We start from the raw sequence: 20,930 nt of genomic DNA, 5'->3' as shown, positions 1-20,930 counted from the left end.
TCCTTTGGAATGCGTTCGAATAATAATAATAACAATAACAGCAGTGCTGCCAGTAGTCACCATAGTAACCAGCCTGATGAGGAAGGTCCGAGTGCGAAGAAATTCAGTGGATTCGCTGGACGACCATCGTCAGATGATGAGGAAGAATTCCGACCGGGCCAAAGTCGGCCATCGGGAGCAGCCATTGCTCCACCACCGTCATTACAAGAACCGAGCGCCAGTGTAACATTGCCAATGGAGGGTGGATCCAAGTGAGTATGCTTTCCTGTGCTTCATTTGAGTTTTTCAGCATGATTTCATTACACGTGCAATTATCCTACAGAGTATCACAGCTTGCGGCATACGGTGGCAGTTCCGTTGCGGCAAAGATAATGGCAAAGTATGGCTTCAAAGATGGACAAGGGTTGGGTAAGCAGGAGCAAGGCATGGCAGTGGCGCTCCAAGTGGAGAAAACTTCCAAACGTGGCGGAAGGATTGTCCATGAAAAGGACATTCCCGCGACTAGCACAGGAACTGGTGGCGGCGGAGGTTCAGGAACAGAAGCAACGATGTCGCCACCGAGTGCTTCCCAATCGACGCAAGAACCGTCGATTACCGAAATCATGAAATCCCCCAGCAAAGTGGTCCTCCTGAGGGTATGCATCTCGATTCTAAACCATCACTTCCGGGGCGCAATAATGATATGTTTTTTTTTCATCACTAACTGATACCATCAACAGAACATGGTCGGTCCAGGTGATGTTGACGACGAGCTGGAACCGGAAGTGAAGGATGAATGCAACACCAAATACGGCGATGTAGTCACGGTTGTGATCCATGAGGTTCCGGATGTCGTACCCGAAGAGGCAGTGCGCATTTTCGTCGAATTCAAGCGGATGGAAAGCGCCATAAAGGCGGTTGTCGATCTTAATGGGCGCTTTTTCGGGGGCCGGCAAGTGCGGGCAGGATTTTATAATCAGGAAAAGTTCGAAAGCATGGACCTTGGCGGGTGAAACGGATTGTGCATCTAAATCGCATAAGTAAATGTACGTGTGTGTATGCTTTCTTTTCAAATATCCAGTACACAATTCTAGCCTTCAATTCAAAATAACTCTGTTCTATTAAACCGATATTTGGTTTTTCTTTTAATTTCGCATAGTACAAACAGAAACAAAAGCGACGTTAACGGGGGTTCAAACGTGAAACTCTCTATTAACGATCATCTGCTTGACGAACAGCAAGCACCAAGCATATGAGATTCTATCGTGTGATAATCAGAAGAATGATGCGCGATTTGTTTCTTTGGCTTACGATAGGAGCACGAATTTGAGCTGAGTAAATCTGTAGATTGAGGTAAATTGGTTCTATAGGACGTTTCGAAAGAATGGATATATGAAGAAGTAATATAGCATAACTGAACATATTCCCTAGCTTAGTTGACTTGCTTCAATTCATTTGATCACGGTGATGTTGTTTTACATTCTAATTTAATCAACGCATCTGCATGAGATCAAAGTGTGTGTTTGTTAAAGCTAAGGTCGTGGTGTAAGCTTGCACTTCCCGACCCTCTCGTAATAAGCTAAGCCGTAAAAGCCACGAGCTGATTGACTAGAACATTTCGATTCGACTGCACTAAAGCGCACATTTAAATGGGATATGATTTTACAATGAATTTGATTCGTATGTCGAAAAACATTTCGTTATTATGTTGGTTAACCCCGGTAATGGAATGTTACAAAAGTGCTTCACGTTGCACTGCCACTCGGTCCATCAAACTCATCGAGATCCAGCGTGCTATTCGTAGTGAGAGATTCGGATGCTTCTGCAGTTGATTCGGTTTCCTCCAGCGTTGTAATGATTGTCGGAGTTGGTGTAGACGACGTCAGCACCATTGGCGAGACTCCCATGCGTGCTGATGAAGGAATGGCTGGCGGCGTATTGGCTGCTTCGTAGATCGTTACGCCATCGTGACGTGTGACACGAGTGATGAGCATTTTACAGTAAAAGCACTGCTTGCTATTCATCAGATGCTGCATAATACACGTCCTGGAGGTTTGGAAAGATCATGTAAGAAAACGGGATACCATTTCCCTTTCGCGGTTGTCGTTACTTACTCGCACGATTGGTGCTGGCATGGATCGAAAGCGGCGGAGTTTGATTTTGCGTAGCAGATTGGACACAGTGAATCCTCTGACAGGATCGTTATCTCTGAGAGCAGTGTTTGCCGGAGCTGCAAAATTTCAATCAACCGCTCAATCTGCCTAATTTCTTCCGGGAAAACGTGATGCGGAACTAAATGTGGAAAGGGCGAAAAGGATGCTATTAGAAACACATTACATCATAGTTTCGGTGGTATTTGTTGCGAGTGCTACTTACAGTCTGCCATATTGAACTTAATAATCGGGGGATCGGGAATTATCTCTTTCACACCGACTGATACCCCTCCGGCTCGCCGGAAAGGCGATGGCACTCGAACCTCGTTCGTGAGCGGATCAATGTGGGCTCGCATCATAGGATCGAAATTGCCCCTTGGTGCCTCACCACTGCTGTTTGTGATAGGCGTTTTAACCTCTCCCAGCGCATACTCCAAACTAGCGATGTGAAAGCTCGTGTCCGTCAGCAAATACTTCGAGATGCGCGGTATTTTTGTAATGCATTCCGTCGAACTGCCTAGTTCATGGCGCATTAGCGCTAGCAGCATGCCGATAGCCGCACTTATGATTGCAAAATGCGTCACGTTACTGAGATCCGGTAGGCAGAGATCCATCACATGCTGGAAACATCCCGGCGGAACGGTCACCCGTGACAGTACCTGAATCGCCAATTGACAAATTCGGCTGAGAATGATTTCACTGTTTGGGCGGGATGCATCCTGCAGCAGGCTGGGCGTTATTGTAACGATCATTTCTAGGGCGCGCATCAGCGAAACAGTCAGTTCAAAGCACATTGAGCAGATTTTAAGTTGCTTCGTTTCGATCACCAGCTGCTCGTCACGCTGAGATATGTTTTGAATCTATATGGGATGCGATAAATGGGATAACATTAGCAACAATTATTTTGATCGCGAGTACACGATAAATGAGGCTTGAGCTTACATCTTGCAGAATATGAATAAATTCCGAGAATGCCCAGTTCAATTGCGAAAGTACCGAATTCAGAAACGACGTGCAGTATGGTTCGTCTTTGCTTAAAGTTTCGCTAATCAACCGCTGAAAGTGCTTCGACGGACAGGCAGGCGCAATCAAGTGTAACAGTCCGGTGTGGGCTCCATTCTTTGCCCGGCTTCTGTACAACCCAAGCGACCGTGGTGCGGTTGCAGCGTCTTCTTTCGCTTGCCAAACACACGGTGGGCGCGATTCCCGATAAGCGAAACCATCGCCGAGCCAAAAACGCAGCAGCAGCCAATTGCTCTGTCCCCAGGCTCGATTTTCGTACGCACGAAGTAGCGCACGAACGAGAGCATCCTGGTTTTCGGTAGAAGCTTCTTCCAAAGAACGAATGCCCGCCTCGTGACAGGTTAACGAGCCCAAGGCCTGAATTAGCGCATCCTTACAGGACGCAAGGATAACACGCGAGTCGGCTAGATGTTTGGCGAGAAAATTGGCCGCCGATCGGATCAGTTTGGCATCCCCGGTGAGGTCGTGTTGAATGGCAGTGTCATGGAAGCTGAAATCCAATACCGTGTCAAGTAGAATAGGCGTCACGTTGATATACGTCTCCGGAAGGAATGCAAACAGTATCGCTTCGGTGCTGAACGTATGCAGAGTTTCAAATATTATTCCGAGCAACCAGCATAACAATCCGCGCCGGTGTGACCCTAGTGCCACTGATCGATACCACGCTTGTTTTCGAGCCAATTCCATTGAACGTTTCTGAAAAAAGATAATGCCACAATAAGTGTGTTTTCTATTTTCATGCGAATTTTCTAACTAACCGCAAATATACTTTTACGCTGGCCAAAACGAGCCTCCAGTTCATGCAATAATTCTTCGTGCGATTTTTGTTGCTCGTTGGAAGAAGTTCCCGATATTAAACAACGCTTCAATTCCTCCAAATTGTGCATAACCTCGTCACAGTTGCTTTTCGTTTCGATTAGAATATCGGACAAGTGCGTTATGTTGTCGCGCAAATCAGCAATCATCACGACGTACTTGTGCGCCACGGCATTATAGAATATCACGCAACAATCGATCAGTTCACAGACGGTACGGTAAGAGTCTAAAGGTCCGCAACCAAACGGGCGTGTACATTTCGGTGAAGGCTGCCCGGAGATGGCAGTGCTAGTGCCTGTTTCATCGACACCTGCGCCAACACTGTGCTGAGCTTGTTGATGACGATCCGGCATGCTGTTAGATGCTCGCGAAACAAGCGAATAGGCAGTATTGGGTCCTCCGGAAACGAGAAACATGGCCGAATCCAGAAATACATTGAACGCCGCTACAAAAAGACAAAGTTGAGAAGTGTTTTTTACTTTTTTTATATATGAACAACGTTCATTTCTCAGAGGTGTATGCGAGTACTAAACTACAACTGTTTTGTATAGCTCCAGCTGTTCATCTTGTTTTCCTCTCATCTCCAACCACTAACTTGTATAAACCAGCCGCTTCTAGTGCATTAGTACCGTTTAAAGCTTATCAATTTATACTTACCAATTTCACTACGCAAATCACTTGCGTGTTCACCAGACGCAACGCTCGGGTGATCTGCGCCGAGCTTTTCTATCAGCTGTGACCGAAAATGCTTCCGCAAATACGACAGCACACCACCAATGCGATCCAGATTGGAATACTTGAACGTTCCGTCGTAAAAGTACTGGCAATCAATCGTGGGGGGAATCGTTTTATCGGTGGAATCAGGATGAACACATTCTTCTTCCCATAGCGTTTTGGCTACGTCTAAAAGTGTGCACAGAAATGATAGCCCAATGGCGGGTTGCGTCGTCGAGGAATATAAACCCTGCATCAGAAAGGTGAGTTAGTAAAACATGCTGTTACGAGCTCTCATGCCCAATACTCACCCGCAATTCTACATTGTTCTCCATGACAAACTTTCGAACCTTCTCCACGAATATTCTTCTACTACTGGGTGAATTTGTTTCGTTACCATCGCCGTTGCTCATCAAAATTTGAATGAGATTTTTTTGTAACGTGTACAATACCGTAGTGTGTGCCTTTAGCCGCTCGCAGGCAACCAGGTATGTCTCCTTGCAGCCTCCGAGTCCTTCCGTCCAGATGTGATCGTCCGGCAACAACTGCTCCAATGTGGATTCGTCGGGAGGTTTCGTGTAGAGAAACAGTGGCAGGCAGTTTTTCTTGAAAAATTTGTATTCAAGCAGATACTTGCGCGTTGCCGGATGATTACAGATGCATGTGAGAATGACGATTATTTTACGCTGCTTTTCATACTCTAAGTCGACAGGTGTTTCTTTGTACGTATTAGCAAGATAGTTGAGCAATTTTTTCAGGAACAGTTTCATCTCATCCTGCTCCAGATACGTCCACAGCAATGTGAAAAACGTTCCCAGGGTGCTTTCCGGGGAGCCGGGCTGGGTTGGCGCTTCGTTTTTGCCTCCAGTGTTACTTCGCAGCACGCACAACCCCCGGATGTAGCTAAAGACTTTGTCCTCCACCACATACGAATTTCCTAGGAGTGGAGCGATTCTCTCGATGAGACAAGACGCTAACAGCATGTACATCGTTTCAGGCGTCACAACCGATGCATTTTGTGTACTACTCGTCTTCTGGTTTGCACCGCTTATTCGAGCATGTTGAGAGATAGCACCGGAAAGGTTCACGAGATACTTGAGCAGACATTCTGCCTGGTACAACGCCACATTCGGCGCTTCCTGTAGCGGTTTGTACCGATCAACCGGATGCTTAAACGGGGATCCACCAAAGTTTGCAGTAAGGCTGTCGTTATACGCAAGCGAAACCGCAGGATACAGAGCCAACCCCGGACCACGTTCGATGTCCTTAAAAGCTTCTCCGAGAGGAGCACCGTTGCGATAATATTCGATACGGCCTACGTCCATGTCCACGCAGACACCGAAAATATCACCCGAACGCCAGAATGGGCCATATTTTTGGGTGTAGACATGCCAAATCCTTTGTTTACTGCCATCCAACCCATAACTGTACCGTGTGTCTCCAACACCAGTGTCCTGTGTGAATTTGCAATGAGCTGAGCACCATCCAATCTGCATAACACCTTTCGAGCGTAACTGGACCTGGAAAAAAGGAAATAATACAAGCTTATGATACTGAGCTTGAATAAATAAACTTGCTTTCCCTACCTCGTACATCCATCGGCCACCGTAAACGCAACAGTTTGCCTTAACCGTGGAGAAAGCATTCTGTGACTGGAGCGTCAGCCTATCCTTAGAAATGAGTATCGATCCGTCATCCGTCACGTCGAATACGGTGCGCCGGGGCCCCAGTCGTCCATCCGTCGGTTCGTTTGATGGGAGTGGTTCAAAACTGTGCTCGTTAAGCTTTTCATCTAACCACATACCCACTTCGACAATGTACCTATGAACGCGGAATAAACGTATCAAATTACACATTTTTTTCATAACATTTTGATCAATCTGCAAAAACAACTTACTCCGATAGTACGAATTGGCGCTCCTGACCAATGTCCTTTTTTGTGCCGAAGGAGACCGGGCAGTCACCATCGAAAATGTTTGCCACAGTTGAAAGGAAATCCATTGTGGAAAATAGTACCCCTTCCACACGAGTCCGAATGAATAAATTATGTGCTTGCTACATTTTTAAAGTTCTTCTCACACGCGAACCCGCTGAATTTGGTGAGGGGCGGGCTACTAGGATCAGCCCAACAAATCCTGACACTCCATCGCATACGGTAGCAGCAGTATCGATTTACGGTCCAACAATGATAAGTCTCATATCGCCAACCTGCTGTCGGTGGTTAATTTGTTTACTGTTCAGATCACTACATTTTACTTTGACTAGAATGTTTCGGATCAGCACCAGTTAATTGTAATACATTATTTCACTGAAGATCCTGTAAACAGTTTACAGTTTTGTTTTGAAGCTTTCGATATTCTGACATTTCAATTGACGTTTTCCCTCTGCTTCCCTCTGATATGTTTATATTTCGGCGTGTTTAACTTCAGTTTTACTAGCTGAGCATTATTCAAATTTTTATCGAATCTACTAGTTTTTGGTCTAAACAGCATGTACCTTATACAATTTATGTTTGTTGATGGATTCAAATACTCTTTTGAAAATAAATTGGCATATACAGGTAGGTTATACCAAAATATAACCATCGCAGATAACAATGATAAGGTTTAAATAGGAAAAATAGGCTACAACTAGTATACAGCCGTATTTATCCTACTATTGAGCACCATAAGGTACGTAATGGGGGATGTATTAAACTAGTAATATGGCAATAGTTTCGGTACAAACGAAAAAGAATACGGTGCATTTGAAATGAATTTAATTATACCATAAGCATATTGTACGTGTATAATACTAGGCAATAGTTACTCCATTGAAAACCCTTTCGTTATATCATCATTTTTCATTAAATAATGAAAAAAATAGCAAATTAAAATTGGATTTATGGACAATACTTACGAAGTATTTGCGATTGATTGTCATGCTAGATGCTATTAATAGCTCTGCTGTAAACATCGATAGCTTGCTGAAGCATTTTTCTCATGTACAACAGCGCCGAAACCGCTCTAAACTCTCACCGATCGTAATTCATTCGAATTTAATTATTTATTAATCTCAATTTCATGATTTACCAAGCGCGACCAAGGAAACTCGCACGCACGATTTGCTGCCAGAGGGGGAGCCGACGTTGTGGCGGAAAGACGGGAAGCTGCCTGTAAATTACTATTTCGCTGCAAACGGTCATAAATCGAACGCCGACATGTCAGTTGGTGGAGGAGGCAGAATGTACAATATCGGTGCTTAAAAATCCACGGGTGGTTCGATGGATAGTCCCGTTGAATGATGCCGAATTCCCGGATGACGTTGGATAATTTGTCTGTCCCATTATTTGTTGCCTTTAAAGTGAACAAAATGGCCCCCGTAGTGGAGTTGGAGCACTTTAAGGTCAATAATACAATCCTGTTTCGTGGCGACAAGTGGCATGCGCTCGATAGCAAAAAAAGGATTCCCATACATTTGTCTCGTTTTTTCTATCCTCGACCACAGCTCGCCTAAGGATCACCCAAGGATAGACGATGATTCATGCTTCCAAGTCCGTTTGGCGTGTGTCTTCAATCGAACCACATTACGAGGACACATTATTTACAATTTTCTTTTGGTTTTCCTTGTGCTTTTCCGCCTTCAACCGCAGATCGACGATGCTGGAGTTTTTGTCGTGCGCCACGGTGAATCCTGGCAGGGTGGCAACGGCTGCAGCGGCCAGCCCTGGGCGATACTGGGACAGCGAGAAAAGTCCCGCCGGGACGGAACCGGATGTCAGCGCGGCCGCATACTGTTCGAAAAGCGGACGGAAAAACATTTCATTGGGTTAGAGTGACACTTCCGGGGAATTGGGAAAATTTGTCTTACCTGATGGGCCGCAGCCGAAATGAACGCGGAATCGAAGGCAGAAAAGGCGGCCCCGGAAAAGCGATGGTTAGCGGCTGCAGCTGCCGCCGCTGCCGCTGCCGCTGCGGCCGCAGCACCAGGTGTAGCAGAAGTGGGAGGAAGGCCGGCACCACCCGAACCCGGGCCACTTCCGGGAGGAACACCACCATTCACGACCGTTCCGGCTCGCAGTGAAGGAACGTTAACGTACGGCGCAACCCGGCAGGGTTCGAGTGGAGTTGTGACCGGAGGACTGTGGCTCGAAAGGATAATACCTGTGGGTGGGGATAAAAGAAAAAGGAAGGTGAAAATAAAGGTCAGCTTGCTTAGAAGGTGGAATAAAACCAGAAAGCGAACCAGGGTCATGTGTAGCTGAGAATTTATGGGAAGGTATTTTTGAGTGATAGTAAACTAAATTCGACTTCTTTTTGGCCTGTTGACCAGTGACCGGTCAGTCTGGGTTAAGATTTACCGGTTTGTATACTAGAGTGGTGATACATTAAATAAAAAAAAACAACCTCTAACATTCACACAAAAGGAGAGAGAGAAACTGAAACAGTAAGAAACTGCAGCGTATTGGAGGAGATTTTTTAGATTTTACCATTCTTAACGCCATAGAGAAGAAAATATAGAATCTATTTTCATCATGCATACTAAGTACACTAAAATTTATATACTAAATTAAGGGCAAACATATCCCTACGCTGCCGTTAACCCCTGGTACATCAAACCCAAAGCTGTTTGCTTTGGATTATTACATAAAAAAGTAAATTCGATTCATTCACGCATTCCTCACACCAAAATTCAAATCGCACGATCAACGAATAAGTGTCAAAAAACAACTACCAAAACCAGCAGAAATATTCCTAAAAAATGAAAAACACTCCCACCGGCAGAGTCGTCATGAATCATAAATGCAATTATCATGCGTTCGGCGCAATTTATATCAGCGCGAGCGCTTGGAATGAACTCGTCGGCTTTAATGCGCAAAGAGTGTGGAGCGAAAAGAAAGTTATCCAAAATGATATCAGCTCTCGAAAGCTAAACTCGCGCCCTGCCTCATAGGGTGATCGTGGCAGGATATTGCTCCTGGCCGTGCCACCTCGCGCGCGTTCGGTTTTATGATCATTTCTCGCCCTTAACTTTATCTTTCCACTTGATTTGGGTTCCGGCTCGGAACGGGCGGGGTGCGGCAGATAGGAGCTAATTCAATTATGTGATTACATTTGATGTAATCCCATAAATCCGAGACTACGACCGTGATGGCCCGCTTCGTCCTCCCCACGGTCGTCTTGTGTTGCTTTCTCTCTCTCTCTCTCTCCTGTTCCTTCTTACGCGTGTGCCGTACGCAACAGTTCGGTTTGGCAAAAAGGACACACTGGCGTCCTTTCACGCCGGTCGTCGCGAGGCAACCGAGGAGAAGAAAAAGGAGAGGGAGAAAAAATCCGTCGCCCGGGCTAGGTCGTCAGACAGTTTATTAAATTATCATTCCGTGTTGTATTTATTGCCGACTCCGCACGAACGTCGGCCGCCGGAGAAACCATCGGTGGAGCGGGTTGCGGGTGGAGAATGGCTTGATTTGAAAATAAAATCATCCGTTTCGTCTCGTCCTGTCGGCTCGGAGGATTTGCAGACGGCAGGATACGAGTCTCGAGCTGGCAAAGCAGGCGGTGAACACCGCAACGGCTGCAAATCCTAGATCGAGCCAGGCTGGGGTCGATCCTTGCAGGTGGTGACGAAAACATCCTGCTCTCGGTCTCGGGAACTCGACAGAGGCTGGGAAAAAGGGCCAAAAAAAGGCAGGCACATATGCGCATCACGTCGCTGATGTTTACTCCCAACCCACCACTCTTTTCAGCTTCAGCCGCACCGTGTGAACAGCCAGGGAGCTCAGTTCAACTATGCAGTAGGCAGTGGATTTTCCTCTCGCACGATGTTGACGGATTTTGTTGCAAAATCGTGTTTACACCACACCGTTCGGAGATCGGAACGGTAGGAAATTATACACGGAAAACCGATCGTACCCTGGTGCACCTGTGCACGCCGGGCACGGATATGCGCTCCAAATTGGTGGTTTTGTCGACTCGGTAAATCCACGGTACTTTGAACGTGCCGCTGGGTGTTGCTGTAATTTGTCAACCCAACATGGCCGCAGCCAGTGAAGAACACCGAGAGTGAACGTCCTGCCGGACGCGAAATCAACCGTCATGGGGAAAACTCGACTAGGCGGTGCATAATTTAAATTTGCATGTATTATTTTCCATTTCCCGGGCTGCTGCTGCTGCTGCTGTTTACACTCTGTTTGTCTGCCAATTTGGCTGTGCAAACAAACTTCCCGCGCTGCGAATGGCAGCACCTTGCGAACCGGTGGTACCGGTGTTTTTGTGCCACTTTTCCTTCGGTTCCTAGGCGATTTCGGTGGTTCCGGTTGCGGAACAGATGTGTTCCTTTGCTGCCCGGAGTGTGTCCGATTGTACGCTAATTTGTACGAGAGAACGGCCTGGTCTTGCACGCGTGCACCCGGTTCGGTGTTCGGGCCGCTGAGCATTGCGCTTTTGTGAATGCGGAAACGTGATGTCGGTGTGTTGTTTGATTACGGTAACAATTTAAACAGAGCGGCATACGAGCGGCATCGGTCGCGCTCTTTTTCTCGTGCCCTTTTTGGGGTCGTTTGTTTTTGCTACGTGGTCGCAGTTAGGGCCAGGACGTTTGCGCTACGTTTCTATGCGCTTTCTGTGCTGAGAATGCACATGACATTTTTAGCGGATTTAATTATGGAAATTTATTTACCGATAATAGGGATTTATACGAAGTACTCGATTGATTGTTCGTGAACAAGGTAGTTGGGAGTGCTGTTGGCTTTCTACAAGGTACTTTCTAATGCACCGGAACCTTTTTTGCCTGGTAAAAAATAGCTCAAACACTTCTCAACATGTCCCTAGACAATCCTTCAAATGCACCCAAGCGCATCCAACAATTTAGCAGTTTCAGCATGTTCAGTTCAAAATTGCAAAAGAACACACGTTTCCTTCGAAGTAATTTCAAGTGCACGTTACTTGTCGCGTCACTTTTAAGCCGAATTTGCTGTTCCCGGGTAGAAGATCGATGAGCTTCCCGTTCCGTGCTTGGCGGGCGGGCGAATCTCCTTGAAGAAAACACACCCGAAAAAGGACAACAGGCACATCGGGGAAAATCCATTCAATTCCGCACGTCCTTGCCGGCACCGGCCATTTCCCAGGACACCTATTCCCAGAGCAATAAATTACGCCACTCCCGGCAAGTAAATCAAAGTGGTGTCCTTCTTCCGTGTGCGGTTTCGGGACCAACGGCCGTGGCAATCCGGGATAAAGCGGCCCGTTCCCCGCCTGAGTCCCTTGCGCCCTGGGAGTGAAGTAATTGTTTCCAGTTTCGACGATTTGTTTCGATTGTGTCGCGGTCGCTCCCGTGCCGTGTGCCGTTTCTTGCTGCGAGCATCAAAAACACCCGAAGTGCCCATTTAACCCCCGGGAGGGAGGTTGGGGTGAATTTTCCGGGGAAAAGAATCGCCTTTGAACCGAAATCGGATACAAATCAGGGGTTAAATACGCATCCAGACGCCTTCGGGTAAGTGGGAGCGTAAGAACGAGACAAAAGGATAAGAAGAAGAAAGAAAGAGAGAGAGAAATAGAATAGGGTAAAGAAGGACACCAACTCCCGGACGCGAGTCCTGGAAAGGGTTCCCGGGGCTTTTGTTTGTTTCTCGTTCGTGTTTCCAACGAGGGTGCGTGGTAAGAGCCATGTTTATCCGATAATTGAGTGTTTATGCTGTGATTGAAGCGACGAATTCAATAACATTAATTGACTTTAGCACCCGCGGGTTTTGCGAAGGGTACAACCATTTGCAAGCGTTTTCCCTTTTATCGCTCGCGAGGTCCTCGAAGGGAAGGTCCTTGCTGACACCCGAAAGTCTCGCTACCTTCGTGCACATTCGCAACAAATAAAAAAAAGGAACCAACGGCTCGCGCAGTTGAAGCAGTTTTGCATTTTAACGGTGGTCGGCAAGCGGCCGGGCTAATTCGATTAAAACGCTACAATCTAATTAAATGCCCGAAACGCAACGTGCCGTATGTTGTGGCGGGTTCGCTTGTGATGGAAACCTGCAGCAGCGCTTGCGTTAAATAAACCGGATGGGGTGTCGGGTGGTGGTGCAAATGCAAATTCAATACATTTTTCATAAACGACCGAATTAAATTAGAAGCAAATTGATGACGGTCTCGGGTGCGCATAAATATATCCCCTTACCACGGCCGTTCCAGTACGCTTTTTCCCGGTGTCACTCGGTTGAAGGGAAAGAGACAGAGCGAGAGAGAGAGAGAGAGCGAGAGATGGAGACAGCATCAGTGTGTCTCGCATCGGTTCCGTGGATGGCATTGCTTTGCAGCATATGCGCAGACTCAAGGGAAGGATTGAACGGAAGGTGAGCGGTCCTTTCGAGACCGGTCAATAAAAATGACCGCCGAGGTTGTTCCGGAATGTCGGCTCAAATAAAACCGAAAGCACCCCCCGGGTGAACCTTATCGATTGTGGCGTTTTTTCCCCAGCCATTTCAGCTGTATCTTCTTAAAGAACAGATCATTGGATAAGAAAAGAAGGCAACAACGTCCGATCGAGGGAAATTTGCATGCATGCAACTGCTCTCAATTTATCGTCCACATTAAACACCACCATCACCAACACCACGACGAAGAAGAAGGGGTTCGGCATTTCGAAACAGGGGGACATAAACATAAATCAGTATAAATTATTTGATCAAATTGAAGCCTCTCTCGCCTATCGATTTTCCGCCTCGCTTGGGTGGGGTTGCGATTTCTTCCATTCAATAAATATGCACACTGATCATAAAACCGTTCGCTCGCTTTCACGCTCACACACGGCCCACAAGCACACGCCCGTTCTAATGCTATTGCGCAATAAACACAAGCATAAGCGGCAAGGATTTGCGTATGGTTTTTGCAACGGCCTTTTTAATAAATTTTCAATCGAGCGGAAAGGAAAATTAAAATCCAGGCCTTCAACCACACAGACCACCCGCAAGGACACACGGGGACCACCGGGGACACAACGGGGTTTGCAATTGGTAGCATCGAATGCATAATTTATGAGCCCGCGCTACGTTTGTGCGCACGATCGAGCAAATCTCGAGCGAGAGGGGGAGATTTTCCGATAAATGGCCAATTAGAAGTAAATGTTGCATGTTCGACAGCGTAGATAAAGCATCGTAGATGCGGTTTTTGTTAATCGCCATTTTGTGAGGAGTGAGTACGCCATTGAATTTAATTAACGTTATTCTAAAGAAAATGGATATGCTAATGCTTTTTGATTAAAACCTAAAACCAAGCATACTATGGGGTAGCTTACCTTTGTGCATTTGATTCTCGTGCTTTCTGCATTTCGCCCTCCGATTCTGGAACCACACCTGAAACGAAGGAATGGAAACAAATTTGTACGAAAAAACACCCGCACATTCATAAACTAGTCCATGCTTGCAACGAAACTGCAACAGTAGCGTTTATTATTATGAATGATGGCAGGCTGGCTGCTGATTGCTGGAAACTTTTTCCCAAACTCGCAACTTTCCGGCCTAAGGCGTAAGTTTCTTCGACTTCTCCCTTCTTTCGTTCCATCCCTGGGGGAAATACGGCGAAAGAATCTCGGCACTCGAAAACAACGGCTGGCAAAACACTTTTTCCTTTCGTTTCGAACGGCATGATTGGTGGCGGGGCACCATCAAGCAATGATACTTTGCTGGCCATTACGGGCTTTCGCCGAAAAATTCAATTAACGTCGCATTGCTCTGCGCTGCACCGAGAACCCGCTGGCCCGAGATGGCCATCATAAATCGCCGCCAGCGGTGCTGTCCGATGCCGGTGTCCGGTACACGTTTAATGAAACCCATTCTCTCTGAGGGAACCCGGCGTGGATCGGAGCAAATTATGATTCCCGCCGGTCCATAACTCACGGCTAATTTAACGGCCATCTTGAGTGAAATTGATATAAATAGCGACGACGAAGGAACAGGAAGCAGTTCGTTGTAGCGAGCGGGAGAGTTATGCTGGTTGTGTTTTGGATTACTTCACCCTAAGGCGAGGGCCAGTTCCTTGGGATGAGTAACATGTTTCTTTATAACAAATATCACACAAAAACGCCTCATCAAGAACGCCATCCGGTGATAGTGACCGAGCGAGAAGCTGCGCAAATAGATGGTTTCATCGCAACGCCATAAATAACCATGCGCTTGATGTCGTTTTTAAAAACCCTACATACCATCGTCTCTCTCGCTCTCGAATTACCCGAAAAGGATAAGAGCAGGGAAAAAGCCGAACTACACAGAATCCAATCAATTAGTGGAAAATTAATGTCCGATTTACGCAACGAACAAATTTGCCAGCTAATGGTGAGCAAATTAATTTAATTAAATGCCACTTTTCGCACTCTCTGGCTGGAAAGGATTTCTTCATTCGGCGATCGGCACTCGAATGTTCGCCTGGAATGGGGTTGGGCAAATATATCTTCATCGATTGGGCATTAGCCGCCGCAACTGGCCGATCGATCACGATAAATAAAAGTTAACCCGGCCACGTGGAGGGGAGGATGGCCTGCATGGAGACGCCTGGTTGGTTGCTTTCGATTTCCAAAGTGCTCGCTGATAGCGTTGTTAGATATGAGTCAGCTGTTACTTCTACGATACAATGATGTAAAACTGGCCAATTCAGATATAGAGTATGATTACTGAAATATATAATCATCATATCGTAACATTTTTTTTCATGTTAGTAATATCTTTTTCTTAACCGAGTCTTAACCCGGGATAAAGCTCTCTGCAGCTGTTGGGAGGAAATGCCTTTCAGCTCACAAATAATTATTCAAATCTAAATACGGCCAGGCCGTTCTTAAATAAATAACAATAACAATATCTTTTTCTTCATTTTCTTCTTAGTAGGCGCAAAAGCTAACTGACGCACAGTCAAAGCCTACTTAGTTAGGATTTTTCGACATGCAATAAATCAGATTCTCATAATCAAATGTTACAGCTTCCATCAATAAATGTATAATAAATAATATATAAATAAACCAATGCTTAAAGTTAGAACAAAGTCGTAGTACCACATGTGAGATAAAATTGAAGGAATTATGTTAGAGAATAATTTGAAAAAATTCCATACCATATGCATGTATGGTCACAATATTTGATTGCATGTGAAATAAAAAGAATTTCTGCCCAATCTAAGCGCTTGAATCTGAATGCACAATGCATTCCGTCTTATTGGCAAGTTTCATAATAGTATCGAACTAAATTGCTACAACCCACCATCGGCGCCCGTTTGGCAAAACCCAATCAAATGGCACATTTTACTGATCCCTCGAAACGAAAATAGGGTTCGAAAGGAAAACCAGCAATCCTTTCAATTTGCTTAAGTGATTTTCCAGCACCCAACCGAACCAAACCCAACCGAAGGTGCGATGATTTTTATGCGTCAACCAATAAAATAGCACGGCACGGGCAAGTTGACGACCTCGGGGACGTACCTGCACGCGGGCTTCACTCAACCCCAGCCGTTGGCTTAACTCCTCCCGCATAAACGCATCCGGATAGTGCGTTTCCTCGAACAACCGCTCAAGCTCGTTCAACTGTTCCAGCGTAAAGTTGGTCCTCGAACGCCTCTGCTTGTTGTTCGTCAACGCCGACAGTGGCCCATGACCGTTGGCCACGTGGGCAGGTTCGGTGGGATGGGTTGATTTGATCCTTTCCACGCTTGGGCTGGTGCTGGGTGCCGGAGGTGCCGAACCAGCCCTCGTACCATCCGCACCCGAGTCGTCCTGGTCGGGGGTGACCGATTCTCGGGGTAATCGCGCTTCTGAAACGGAGAGAAGTCGAGATGAGCCTCTGGATCGATTATTATCCACTAACGGTGAGATCTGTCGGAGGGAAAAGAAATGATTAATGATACGAAACGCGGCACGGACGTGTAACGATTTGCGTTTTGTGGTCACGCGCCGTCAGCCGGAGTGAGGAGGTTCATTTTTCATCGTCAATGAGTGGGCTGCTTTCTTACAGCTTCTCGCTATTTGGGATTGAAACGCCGAAGAAAGTGAACCCAACGGAACCCGACAACCAACAAAGGAATTGTAGACGAATAATTAAAAACTATAAATCCCCACGAACCGCGGAACGGTTATGGCATCAAAAACTGCCCTCCCAAATGCCAGCAGACGAGTCCCTCGATCGATGCGTATAAACTGTGCTGAATTTTAATCAAACCTTCGCAACGTTCCCCTCTACACGAAATCGCACCTCGATCACCTTTTCTGTGGCCAAAGTGTACCGGGGCGAGGGTGTTGTTTCAACGGCGAAGACAGATTAAACTTCGACCGTTCGCTCCCTTTTGCCGAAGGGTGAAACCGAGATCCTGCCCTTTCTTGCGGCACCGGCGGCGATGGGTGATCTTTTATTCATGATTATTTGTAATGCAATTTATATCAATTTAACACAATAATAGTCTAAAGTTTGCGCAACCATCCTCTGCATCGAGAAGGGGAAGGGTGAGTTTTGCTGCCCTTCGAAGGGCGAAGATGAACTTCCTCGGAGGCTCGGCTAGACCTTCAGTGGCCCGATGAAGTACGGTTATTTCACGCAAAACTTAATAACAAACTTCCGCACTCGCGCAAAACGCCTAACCAGGGGTTGGGAAAAAGCAGCGATGCTGTTTCCCGTTGGGAGGGATTTTTTTTATGCTCCGTTTTTTCTCTCTCTCTCTTTCTCCTTCACGCTTTTTATGCACCTTCCATTTGGCTCGGAAGTGTGCGATTGTGCGTTATCTTTTTCCACTTACGGTAAACATTTACCGGTTGTTGGTGGTGATTTATAAGTCGCTCTCATACACGCCGAGCTGCTCTTGTACACTTTTCCAATTGCTGCCCGATTTCCCACTCATAACGGAAAACGGTGTGTTACATTGCTTTAGAATTGCAGAACGAACGCCAAGGTGCCGTGGCAGGATGTAAATCCATTCCGGTTGAAAGCGATTTGCGATGAACTTAGTGTTCAAGGTGGCAACATCCCGACCCAGGCAGGCCTTTGGTAACGAGTTTTCCACATCACGAGTGCATTGATAACGTCCGTGAGAGGGAGAAAGAGAGAGAGAGTGAAACACGCGAAAGCATTTGTCGGGTGAAATTATGCAACAAAGTACGTGCATTAATTTCTCCTCAGCACCACGGGACGTGCGGCGTGATTGTGGCGTAATTTGAGAATTAATTTTAATTTCCGTAAACCAGGGTGTCTCTTGTTTCGCTTTTCCTACAGGTTATTTAAGTTGCTCAAGACAACCACCAAACCCATGGCAATAAGAAACGGAAAGAGTAGTGTTTTATACATTTTTAATACACTGTTTCATGATTGTTTTAAATGCCGCCTATATCACTTTCAAGATGCGAGTTAGAGGCACGTCCCACGGATAGCCAGCATTTCAACAAACCCATCCCAACAAAACGGCACACCGTTTCCAAACATTTCACCAACCCCCATTAGTGCTAAGTATCGCCCGTGAAATAAATTCACAAAACATAAGAAGACGTTCAACAACGCAAAAAAAAACCCGTTCACTTATAATCCGTACCCTTGGCGGTGAACACGACGCAAAATCTTCAAGGAAACGGCCATTTAATTAAGTCATCTGCTCCTTACGGCGCAACCAATTAATTAATTAACACGCAAACGCGGCCCCGATAGCGCTGCTAAGCCCGTGTAAACTTCCCAGTTCCCAGTCCACCCTCACCGGGCGTCCACCTTTCCGGGCACATAAATGATCATCCTCGGTTCTCTGAACCCTTCCCGGGTGCTTTGTGTGCTTGGCTTCAACCTTCCGCAACTCCGGACAACCCCTCAGGAGGGTAATGAAATGTAAATAGAAAACTTGCCGAAGACACGACTTATAATCGTGCCCAGGACCGGCATCGTGGGGGTGTGAGGCATAGATTACGCCTTGTTTTTTTTTTTCTTATGCTTGACGGTGAAAAACGATTGCCTCCTTTGCTCAACATCGTCCTTGTCGTCGTTGTCGTCGTCGTCGTTGACTTAATCAGTTTGATTAACCTTGTTCAAATCGTTCCGGGAATGGGATCGAAATGCGTCAGGATCGGTGGAACAAAAAACCCCCCGAACTTGCTTGATCCTGGGTACGTCCCGGCTTCTGCCTCATCCTCCTCCGTGTCGAGCAATCAAACGAACGAGAATTAATGGCGGAAAATTAAACGAATTGACAGTATAACATTTATAAAAGTTTGCTATTATGCGCTTCCCGGAGTCGCTTTCGGTTTTGGCACGCTAATTAATAGCGCTTCGTCCTTGCAAGGATGAAAGAAAAGGGAAACGGCTTGTTCGAAGAAGTATGGCTCGCTGGTGGGATTAAGGTGGGTAGGCTTACGATTTTCGAGAAATTTTCCTCAGATTTGCTTTCCACGTCTTTTTTCGCCTTTACTCACGAAAAAGAAGGGTTAATTTATTTGATTGCTTTTATTATCACGGCCCCGTGGGTTGGGGGCGAAAATTATCATAATCATCGTGTTCTTTTCCGGGAGAAAAGGCGGGAATGACTTCCTTTCCTGGAGACATACGACACCGATTTCCACTTACCTGTGTCGGATTCACCGTCGGCACCGGAAAACGCTTGGTGAACCGTTCCCGAATGGTTGCTTAGCGTGCCCGAGCTGTAAGAATGGCTGTTGATAAGGTCGACGCTTTGTTTGAGCAGCTCCGAGGCGGGTTTTGGACGCAGACCGACGGGATCGAACCCGTTGACCACTCTCGGGTCACTTTCCGAGCGTACGAGATTTAAGGCAACGTCTTCTTTCGATTTTTCTAAGGAAAATGCAAAGGAAAATCAAGAAACTTTATAAGAGCGAAGCATTTTCTTTACAGTACTGTACGATCTAATTTCATCTGATTTCATCTCTTTGTGCCAATCTCTACTAAAAGATGTAAAAAGATTAGAAATTTTATTTTTTAAATCTGAACGATCAAGATTGAGCTAAATTTACAAATAATGTAATTACGGTTTCTTGTTTTTTTTTTTTAATTTTAGAATAGTTTTGATGATCAAGTTGATGAGTTCGATCAGATTTACGATTTTAAAAGAATTGAAAACAATCTTTATTATCTTTGATATTTTTACGGTTAATTTAATAGCTGATTTTAAATTAAACATATCGTCATTTGCGGTTTTCATCCTCAAAAAATGACACATTAATTATTTCTACTTCTCATGGTAATGGATATAAAAATCAGTAGAGCATGACTAGCAGAGATCTGAATTGCTTCCAGTTAGCAAAAAAAAATTATTTATCTTTTATCGATCGCTTACCTTCCTTGCTCTCATCCACCAAATCAGCAATAAGCCAATTTCGGGGCACGTGCCGCTTGGCACTACTTTTCCCAGCTCCGTTGACGCCATCACTGATGCTGCTGCTGCTGCTGTTAGTACTGCTGGTGCTTCTCAACGCATCTTTGCTCTTTCCCGGACTCAACTCCACCCCACTAACAGGTGATACACCCACATTCCTCGCGCTCGATCGATCATCCCCCTCGTGTGGCCGTTTATTGTCAAACTTACGGATCACGCTGATTTCGTTCCTGTTCGTCACGCTTTTCTCGTTGTTATTGCAACCGCTCAACAGCAACAGAGAACGATCGCGTTCGGGGGATTTTTCCAACCTCCCGTACGGTTCCACCCCACCACCAACCACCGAAGGCTGGTCCCGACCCATAACAACCCCCATCGGGAGACCATTCGGCACATCATTCTCACAAACACCGGTGGTTCCTCCACCGACTCCCGGGTTGCTGTACGACAGGTCCGTAATTTCGATGTCGATCGTTTCTTCGTCCTCGTTCGAAGGATCATCCCTTCGTTCACCCCCGACGGACAGGACACTCGAGCCCGGCCGTACCGGATGTAACGGTTCAAGTCGCTGGGTGTGAATTTCCTCCTCAAGATCACCACCCAAACTGCTGCTGGTGTTCGAGAGCAGATCCGAATCGGACCCAGCCCGGGCACCGTACTCGGGATGCGTCGTTGGCCCTGCACTGGCCGTCATGTTGAGAAGGTCCAGCACACGGCTGTTATTGAAGTCGAACGATTTCGTCACAAAGTGCGCCAGTTGCTCCATGCTGTCGTGATTGTCGTTTGGGGATCAGCCCGGGATTACTTTCTATTGGCACGCTGGGTCGTGGTTTAGTGTACCAGAATCCGTGAAAAACACCTGCAAGGATACATTCCACGGGGGTGGGAAGGACAAAGCGATATATAAACGAAACCACACACACAAAAAGTGAGCTGCACA

The 20,930-nt window shown here is 46.3% G+C and overlaps 3 protein-coding genes across 3 annotated transcripts in view; 1 reads left to right on the top strand and 2 right to left on the bottom strand.

Annotated features, from left to right (window-relative positions):
• Positions 1 to 1,393, top strand: part of LOC128723225 (splicing factor 45) — a 1,966-nt gene extending 573 nt beyond the window's left edge. The window contains exons 2-4 of the mRNA XM_053816942.1: positions 1 to 251; positions 323 to 635; positions 720 to 1,393. The exon at positions 1 to 251 is cut by the window's left edge and continues 354 nt beyond it. Coding sequence (XP_053672917.1) covers positions 1 to 251; positions 323 to 635; positions 720 to 992 — 837 coding nt within the window. The 3' untranslated portion in view covers positions 993 to 1,393. The remainder of the gene's footprint in view (positions 252 to 322; positions 636 to 719) is intronic.
• Positions 1,394 to 1,724: 331 nt separating this feature from the next.
• On the bottom strand, positions 1,725 to 6,686 carry LOC128724096 (E3 ubiquitin-protein ligase RNF123). The gene is made up of 9 exons (XM_053817860.1): positions 6,583 to 6,686; positions 6,272 to 6,506; positions 4,997 to 6,205; positions 4,629 to 4,935; positions 3,914 to 4,416; positions 3,075 to 3,851; positions 2,356 to 2,992; positions 2,094 to 2,271; positions 1,725 to 2,025 (listed from the first exon to the last, which is right to left on the bottom strand). The coding sequence occupies exons 1-9, from the start codon at positions 6,684 to 6,686 to the stop codon at positions 1,725 to 1,727; spliced, it is 4,251 nt and encodes a 1,416-aa protein (XP_053673835.1).
• A 1,564-nt stretch (positions 6,687 to 8,250) lies between these two features.
• LOC128725299 (uncharacterized) lies at positions 8,251 to 20,756 on the bottom strand. The gene is made up of 6 exons (XM_053819032.1): positions 19,952 to 20,756; positions 19,225 to 19,449; positions 16,119 to 16,447; positions 13,950 to 14,007; positions 8,535 to 8,827; positions 8,251 to 8,457 (listed from the first exon to the last, which is right to left on the bottom strand). Exons 1-6 carry the CDS (start codon positions 20,754 to 20,756, stop codon positions 8,251 to 8,253), a joined length of 1,917 nt encoding a protein of 638 aa, XP_053675007.1.
• Between the last annotated feature and the right edge of the window lie 174 nt (positions 20,757 to 20,930).

Source organism: Anopheles nili, chromosome 3, assembly GCF_943737925.1.
Source record: "Anopheles nili chromosome 3, idAnoNiliSN_F5_01, whole genome shotgun sequence".
NCBI classification, from domain to species: domain Eukaryota; kingdom Metazoa; phylum Arthropoda; class Insecta; order Diptera; family Culicidae; genus Anopheles; species Anopheles nili.
The sequence above is the reverse complement of the archived record's forward strand: the minus strand, read 5'-3'. Positions and strand labels throughout refer to the sequence as shown.